This window comes from Triticum aestivum, chromosome 5D (assembly GCF_018294505.1).
Source record: "Triticum aestivum cultivar Chinese Spring chromosome 5D, IWGSC CS RefSeq v2.1, whole genome shotgun sequence".
In the NCBI taxonomy this organism is placed as follows: domain Eukaryota; kingdom Viridiplantae; phylum Streptophyta; class Magnoliopsida; order Poales; family Poaceae; genus Triticum; species Triticum aestivum.
In genome coordinates, this window is record NC_057808.1 from 347,902,570 (window position 1) to 347,911,466 (window position 8,897).

At 48.3% G+C, this 8,897-nt stretch overlaps 1 protein-coding gene across 1 annotated transcript; it reads right to left on the bottom strand.

Moving 5' to 3' along the window:
• Nucleotides 1-2,366: 2,366 nt before the first annotated feature.
• On the bottom strand, nucleotides 2,367-3,747 carry LOC123124872 (zinc finger protein 8-like). The gene has a single exon (XM_044545416.1). It carries the CDS (start codon nucleotides 3,576-3,578, stop codon nucleotides 2,679-2,681), a length of 900 nt encoding a protein of 299 aa, XP_044401351.1. The 5' UTR covers nucleotides 3,579-3,747; the 3' UTR covers nucleotides 2,367-2,678.
• Nucleotides 3,748-8,897: the final 5,150 nt, after the last annotated feature.

An 8,897-nucleotide genomic window follows, 5' to 3' on the forward strand; every position in this document is an offset into this window, starting at 1 on the left:
GGCGGCTAATGCGTGTACGTCGGCGGTGCGGGCCTAGGAGCAGGGCGGGTTCCTGTGCCTTACCTCGCGTGCCGAGGTCTCCTTCAACGCTGCTGGAGGCTGGCAGCTGCGGCTGGGGGCGGCGGCCGGTTCTCACGGTGACCGGGTGCCGGGGCGGCAGCCCCGGAGCTTGGCGGTGTTCCTGCTTGGCACTCGGCGAGCGGTGGCGGGCCTCGGCAGATGGTGGCGGGCGCTGGGCTCCCGGCGGCGCTCCGGCGTGTGTAGGCGGCGGCGGCCCCTATGCGCTGTCGGCGGCTCCCTCTCCGACCTGGACGGGGGGGGGGGGGGTGGCGGCGGCCCGGCATGGCCGGCGATCTGGATGCGGTTGGGCCGGCGGCTCGCTGGTCTGCCAGAGATCCAGGGGCATCATCGTCTCCGACTCGATCTGCTTTGGTTCGTGCTAGATCCGGTACAGGGAGATAGTCGTCATCTCCCGGTGCTGGCTACATGTATCTGGCGGCGACGACTGGACCCTTGGTCTAGTCTTCGACAGAGAAGGCGGCGGTCCGAGCACAAGAAGCGGGTGGAGTTCTTCGAACAGATCTGGGTGAAAACCTGCTCCTGGCTAGATGCCAAAGCTGACGATGGCGGCGCTCTACGGTGTCGTTCCCTTCTTGAAGGCATCGCAGTGGAGAAGTTCTAGACTACGATCTGCTACCTCCGGGGGAAACCCTAGATCGATAGATCAGAAGACGGCGGCGCGTTTGTGTCGTTTCCCCCATGCTGGCGTCTTTCTTGGAGGTGTACGTGGGCTCGAGGGACCAGTGGACGACGTGTTTGGTGGAGCGGTGCTTCATCATGCACATTGATGGTGACAGATCTCGATGGCTTGGCGCTCTGGAGATTAGGCGTCTGATGTGCGACACGCAGGAGGGTGACGCTGTCTGGCGTCGTGATGGCGTGGACGGCAGCTAGACCGAGCAAGGTAGATGCAGCAGTACAACACTGAAGATGGATTGGTGGCAGATGGCTGCGGTGGTCTCACTCGGCAGGTGTCCTGGTTGAGGAGTGCGCCGGACTGGTGGGTGCCCCGTACCCGGCAGGTGTCCTGGTTGGGACCTCAGGTCTTAGATGTTAGGTTTGGCTGCAAGGTCCGTTTGATATTAGGTCCAGACTATCAGCATCCCTTCATCAATTGGATAGGAGTAGCGACATATGTTGCCTAGACGGTGGCTTTAGTTTTACTGTTGTATGACTTTGTAAGGTCTTGTGTAAATAATTAATAAAGTGGTTGCATGCATCATCCAGATGCAGAGGCCCGGGGTCCTCCTCCATTTCTAAAAAAAAAGAGTTCTAGTTTTGCATGCAAGTGAGAAAAGGAAGTCACAGAAAACAATTATCGCAAAAAAAGAAGAAGTCACAGAAAACAAAATAAGCAATAAGGCAGGGAAGTGGATTTTCCGCTCTTGGGAGCATGAAAATATATGTACTGTATTGTTCGGCAAGTACCAGGAAAAGTATGTGGAAAATAATTTATTTGTGGTCTTGTTGAAGGAAAAAAGTGCATTATCTCACATGTAAGAGTGTTTCGATCTGTTATTTTCTGCAGCTCACAAATGAAATACGATTTTCACAAAAGTTGAAATCTAAAAACACAATTGAGTCATTTGTATATGTGATATTTTTTTTTTAAAATTGTGTGTGGATATCATAGCGAGTAGGTTAAGGAAATACAAGGACTGGTGGATGCACATGCAACATTCATGCCCCGATGCACGCATAGACGATGTGCATGGGCAGGTGCTGTTACTGCTGTGCATGTTGGGAGTGCCCGTTCAGATTTGTGCATATGCATCACTGCCTAGTACAGTTTCCGTGGGCAACACAGACTAGTCTGCATTATGTTGCCAAAAGGAGATAGAATCCACAGATGGATCCTAAATCTTGAATCCAAGGAGCATCCACTTTCGGATGCCGAGAACAGTTCGGCACTGTGGAGACAATCAATTCGGTAGCTGGGAAATGCGTGCATGGTCAATTTGCAGGCAAGAATCATTCAAGTGGTAAGCAGTGCATGGACATTCGTTAGGCTGGCCTTGCGTCTTTGGGCAAAACCTCGGAGTAAATGCTGTCAGCAACCGCTAGGCCGGTGCTAGCAGCTGCCGCAGCGCTGCATGCTGGCACTACTCCAAAAAGCAAATGATAAGGATAACTGTCCGCTAAAGTGGCAAAAACTGAATAGCATTTCGAGGATGGAGACAAGTCCCTAGAGGAAGAAAGGGCAACTTTTGGTTTGAATGGACAGACAGACGCACCAGAAAATTAGTGCTAGGACAGACATATGCATCGGCCCATATATACCTATCGATGTGAAATTAGTAGAAGAAGATTAAAAATGGCTGGAAAATGCTCTCAAGAATATGAAAATGACAACACCCCCCATTTTCCCTTTCATTCCATTTATTTCCCCTCCGTTTTTCCTTACAAAGCAATCTAAAGCGATGCGAGAAGAGCAGGACGAATGAGTACGTACTAGGAGGAAGAAAAACACTGCAAAAATTGACACCCAAGGAAAAAGAATCTCTCCGCTGATCGATCGAGCTAAACGAATTCACGAGCTAGAGAAAAAAAAAAGAATTAACCTTCGCTCATAATCTTCACGAACCCGCTAATTAATCAACCGCGCCGTTCTTGGAGAATTACAGGGTGAGATCCAGGCTCACGTTTGCCCTGTTCTCGGCGGCTTCTCCCCCGTGGCGCGCGGCCTCATGCTGCGAAGACGACGACGCTGATGACGCCGACGACGCCGAGCCAGCTGCTTGTCCTCTTCTTTCCCACGCCACCGCCATGTCGTCACGCCCGGCAAGAGTCAAGGGCGTTGGCCGCTCTTGCCGCGGCGCTGCTGGTGTCGCCACGCTGACGCCCGGGACCCGCCAGAGCGCCGACGCCGGCACCGGGCTGCCGTTGATCGGCTGGGACACGGAGCCGGGGCCGCTGCCGTAGTACCTGGGCACCGCCGCTGGCATGGTGGGCGCCAGGTGGTGGTGGTTGGACCACGAGGGGTAGTGCGGCGGCGGCTCGTAGCGGCCCATGTGCGGCGGCCCGGCGACGAAGCGGTGGTGGTAGCCGCTGCCGAAGGCGGGGTACGCGTGCGCGGGGTAGTGGCCTTGCATGGCCATGGCGCTCTGGAACTGCGCGCGCTTCGCGTGCTGCCGCTCCCTCTTGTGCGCGTTCTGGTGTCCCCCCAGCGCCTGCGACGTCGGGAAGTTCCGGCAGCAGTAGTGGCACTCGAACTTGCGGCCGCCGCTGCCGCCACTTGCACCGGCCGACGCAGCCGCCGCCGCCTGGCCGGGAGCAGTGGAGCTGACAGCGGCAGCATCGCCGTCGGTGACGGAGGACGCCGCCCCGTCGGGCGGGAAGTCGAAGCCGAAGAGGCGGATGGACGACGTGGGGCTCGACCCGCCGGCCTCCGTCGCCGGGGGCGGCTTGGGCCGCACGAACGGGAGCTGCGAGAAGGAGTCGATGTCGACGGCGCCGTTCGCCGCGTCCCCGGGAAGGCTGTTCGTGGCGTGCTGCCCATCTTGCTCGCTCATGGCCATGGAAGAGCGCGAGCTGGCCTCACTCCTCCTAGCTAGGGTAAGCAGTGTCGCCAGCCGTGTCGCGCGCTAGGGATGGAGGGGGGACGCTAGGTAGCGCTGCAGCTACAGGGGATTCTTCTCTTGGTCTTCCTGTACTGTTGCGAGATGGTAATATGTTGGGATCGACGGAGCTAGGGGGCTAGCTAGCTGCGTTGATGTATGGGCCATCTTGTTGGAGGGGTTAACTTCGGGTGGGGTGGGACGGGACCAGTTTTGAGGTAGGGTTGACAACGAAACTGTTTAATGGTTTTTGTGTAGTTGGTCACATTGGAAATGTACTATTGGTTGAACCATGTTATGTGCATCTTATGTAATATCTCTATTTCCATGCTATACTCGAATAAATATTTGTTGTCGTTTTCGTGGCGGATCTGTATTTATGTGCTGCACCAATCTAAAAACCAATCTGAATATGATACATGCATCATGACGCCAGAAAAAGAAGCGGGTAATAAATAAATAAAACTACTACTTAAGGCACAAATCATCCAAATTTAAAATTTGAATTTGTCTCATGCCTCCGCGTGATCTGACCTTATCCTCCTTCGGATAAACTAGCTTTGCTAAGATGCACCCCCATTTTCTGGTCCACTTTTCGACTGGTTCAACCAAACCAATGTCCTCTTAGGACAAGTGTGTGTTTTAACACTCGACTATCGAGCGAGTGTACATATTATTGTCGAGAATTTTAAAAGTGGACAAGTCCCACCCCATCACCTAAATTTGGAAAATACTAACATGAAACCATCTCTAACTGGCTTTAGCCATTTACTGGTCATAGAAACTTGTCACCTATATGTGTCTCACACTTCTCATTCAAAAACCAAAATATAAAAGAAGTTCCTTTTAAAGCTTCAAAATTATAAATATTTCCATCAATTAAAATATCAAAAAATATTTCCTTCATATTTAAAATTAAAAATAAATTAAGCTCCCAAAAATAATTGGAACTTGTACCAATGTTTTATAATTTTTGTGAAAAAAACTCGAGAGTTATAGTTTCCACGACTTTCCGCATTTTTTGGAATTAAAAATTTGGGAGTTTTAGGGCTCTTTGATTTGCAGGATTCTAAATATGGAGGAATAGGAAAAGCACGCAATTGCAATGTCATGCCCATTTGGATCCTTCATTATTTTTGTTTGTTTGCTTCCATTACGGGAGAAACAAATGATTCCCTTCAAGAGGTTTGAGTGAATTCTAAAATTCATATGAAATGTAACACAAAATTCCTTGGGCAAAAACACTTTGGCATTGAAACCTTTGACATTGAAACTGATGTATTAACTCCCTTGCATTGTTTAGCAGTATTTATATCATCTCGTGTGTTACAACAATTCAATCGCCAAGTGGTACTTGAAATAGTAGGTTGTTGCCGGACCATTTCATTGAAAATATCACTTAATTGTGTCCTTTTAACACGCGAGAATTCAATTTGTGTCTGGGGTGCAGAAATATTTCATCACGGTTTAGAACCATTACAATGGACTGGGCTCTGTCCCAATTTTCTATCTATAAGTATATGATACGCACGCTATGAGTATTCGAGACTTTTTTTTTTGAAAAATCACTACTGGAAGAACCAACCACCGGTGTTGGGGGCTAGTGAGTTGGTTGGACACCTTAACCTTTGAGGAATAAACCCTTGATCTGGAGGCATATTTTTCCTAGTATGAGCCCATATATGTTTCATCATAGTGCATTGTTTGTGGCGACTTTGTCGTAATCCACGAGTCCAATCTTCAGTGAGCATTGTGTGAGCGAGTGAGTGAATGCATGCGTGCATGCGGGCGGGTGGGTGGGTGTGGGTGTGTGTGGATGTGGGCGCGCACGCATATATGCGTTTGCACTTGGCTTGACACCTGAAAAATGTCCTTGGGAAAAATTCTATATGGCAATGTGTCATTCCCTACTTGGAATAACCACCATTGTCATACTAAACAGTGAGTCCATCTAATTAAGTGAAAAAAAAAGAAATAAAGGGTTAATGAGTGGTTGTAAGGTCTAATCTCACTTGGCAAGTTAAACTTTTTAATGCTGGTGAAAAAGAAAATTATATGAACTCTGAACATGGAGATTCTCACATTCTAAAATGACATAAAGTAATTCCTATATGGCTATATATAACTTAATAGGTGATCTCCACTAACCCATTTTTTTAAAATGCAAGCAATGCTACCTCAGCATGCAACCATGTACAGGAAAAGGCTCACCTGAACATGCAACCATGCATGAAATATATGCTACTTATAATAAACCAATATTTTACAACTATACAATAATTGAATATAAAAAAAATATGTATTTTCAGTTTCAGTTCTTATAGTATTAATTTAAATATTCACATTCCAAATAACCAAATCTCATTTAAATATAGTGCAACAAATATCTGCATCAACATGTGGGGTATCATCCAGTTATGTTAATTCATATGCAATATCTTCTTAATCTCCACCTTATAACAAGATGATCCCTCACGAATTCCTACGGGCAAACTCACAGACTTGTAGCTATGGAATATTTCTGCACCTCAAACACAAATTGTGTTCGTTCGAAGGATTTGGCAATAAGTTGAATTCAAGCATTTGATGAAATCTTGATTGTCCCAAGTCGGATTAATACTTCATACTTTTCATTTTTTAGATCCATCTCCAAAATCTCTTGTAGAAAACAGATTGGTTCAATATTTAGCGATAGGTGATTCGTCCAACCAATAATTTTATGCATGTTCTGCCTTCTCCACTCCCTCTTTTTTTTCACGAATTTTCTCCACTCCCTAATTCACCCTTTAATCCGAATCACAAGTTCACAACGGTCATTGTGTAGCGCCTACATGCATGAGATGGCAGGTTGATGCTGTGGATAATTGTGAGAATGAAAACAAAATGAAGTGGCCAACATATGTGACTTACTACTATGTGACAGTGCTGTATGAATACAACAAATATTTAGGTGAAGGAATAGAGGATTTCACTCTACGTTCGTGATGTCTGGGAGCACAAGCAAAACTACAACTGGATCGGTTATCTCCACTGGGCTTGTATTAAAAGCGACATAGAGTTGTGCATGTATTAAGGGTTGGGGAGCACAGCTTGATAATGAATCGTGATATTTAAAACCTTGGTATGCGTAGTTATCATGCGCGTGCAAACTGTCAGCAAGAACTGCTGCATCACACAGCAGGTTGGACGCATGTGTATGTAGCTACCCCGACGACCGTCCATAGGTACCTACCTAATAGCGGCAGCAGGATGCAGACGCTACATCCATACCAAGTGTATCCGTTAGAGCAACTCTAGCAGACCCCGCAAACGCTCCCGATCCGTAAAATAATCGCCAAAATGCGGGTGCGGGCCGGAAAGCCTGCCCGAACAGACCCCGCATCCCGCCCCGGCCCGTAAAAAATTTTAGGTGGCGCGGCAAATTTCCGGCCCCAACCCGGGAAAACGCGGGTTTCCCCCTCGCGGCTGCGGTGGCCTGCATCATAGAGAAGCAGTTGGCGGGAGGGACATTTGAGCCCGCGCTCTTTTCCCCCTTCCTTCCGCCGCCGCCCGCCCTTGCTTCCGCCCGCCCGCCGCCGGCGATTCCGGCCGTATCTGCAGGCGGAATCGCTCCGTGGGGCCGCCCCACACCCTCCCGCGCCGAGCCGCTGCACCGCCCCTCCGGATCCGGCGAGAAGAGCCGCCCCCCAGTCGCCGCCGCCGCTGGGATCGACCACCGCCGAGTGCACCACCCTCGTCGCCGCCCGGGATCACTCGCCACCGGTTAGTCCCCTTTTTATGATTTTTGCGAGCTGTGTAGTAGATTGACGCGCCGGCGTGCGTGTAGATGGAGTTGACCCCGTGCGAGAAGTTCTTGCTATCCGATTCGTCCGATTCGGACGACTTGGATGTGGAGACCATGCTTGCGACCTTTCGGCAGCAAACATTGGTCATGGAGCTTGCCGTGAAGGAGCATGAAGACGAGTACCGAAAGAGGAGGCGAGGATCTACTGTCGGGCGTCTGTGCATTCCGCGGAATCGCCATCTTGGAAACGAGATGTTGATGCAAGATTATTTTTCGGAGAATCCTACATATCCTGCACACCTCTTCCGCAGAAGGTACCGAATGCGCCGATCCCTTTTTGTGAAAATTGTTGAAGCTTGCGAGGCAAATTGCCGATATTTCACTCAGAGAAGGAATGCCGCAGGCTTAAAGGGATTTAGTGCATATCAAAAAATCTCCGCAGCTATGCGGGTGATTGCATATGGCGTTCCGGCTGACTTTGCCGATGAGTATCTTCGCATTGGTGAAGATAGCACAATTGAGTCTGTGAGTAGATTTGCGAAAGTGATCGTCCGTGTCTTTGGTCCCGAGTATCTTCGGGCACCAAATGAAGATGACACAAAGAAATTGATGGCAGCTAATAAGAGGAGAGGTTGGCCTGGGATGCTAGGTAGCATTGATTGTATGCATTGGAATTAGAAAAATTGCCCCAAGGCTTGGCAAGGAATGTATTGTGGCAAGTCTCGTGATGCAACAATTGTGCTAGAGGCCGTAGCATCCGAGGATTTATGGATTTGGCATTGCTTTTTTATATGCCCGGCACACTCAATGATATCAATGTGTTGTAACGCTCTCATTTGTTTGCTAGGCTTGCTAGTGGTGATGCTCCTGCTTGCAACTACACTATCAATGGGCATGAATACACAAAGGGGTACTATCTTGCAGATGGTATATATCCTCCTTGGTGCACATTTGTCAAGAGCATCAAAGAACCCATAACAAAAAAACAATGTGAATTTGCAAGGGTGCAAGAGGCAGCCTGAAAACACATTGAAAGAGCATTCGGTGTTTTGCAATCTAGGTTTGCCATTGTCCGAGGTCCTGCTCGTTTTTGAGATAAGAAAACCCTGAAGAACAGCATGACTTGTTGTGTTATCTTGCACAATATGATTCTTGAAGATGAGAGAGGAATGGACTTAGAATTCTTTTACGATAATGTGGGTAGCCGTGTCAAACCAGCTAGAGACCCAAACCGCATTAGAGCTTTTCTTCAGACATACAAGCAGATTGAAAATGCAGACACACACTTTCAACTTCAGGAAGATAACTTCAGGAAGATCTCATTGAGCACCATTGGCAAAGGGCTGGACAGTGACTAATTTTTGTATTCATTTGTATTTGTATTCAGGACAAGTTTTGTATTGCATTATTTTTAGTTTGCTACGGTGATTTGAATAATTATTTGTAATGCGGATGATTATTGTTTTATGTTTGATTTGAACAATTTAGTTTGTTTT

Coding starts and splice junctions, on each gene's coding strand:
- LOC123124872 (XM_044545416.1), bottom strand. CDS start 3,578: ATGGCCATGAGCGAGCAAGATGGGCAGCACGCCACGAACAGCCTTCCC.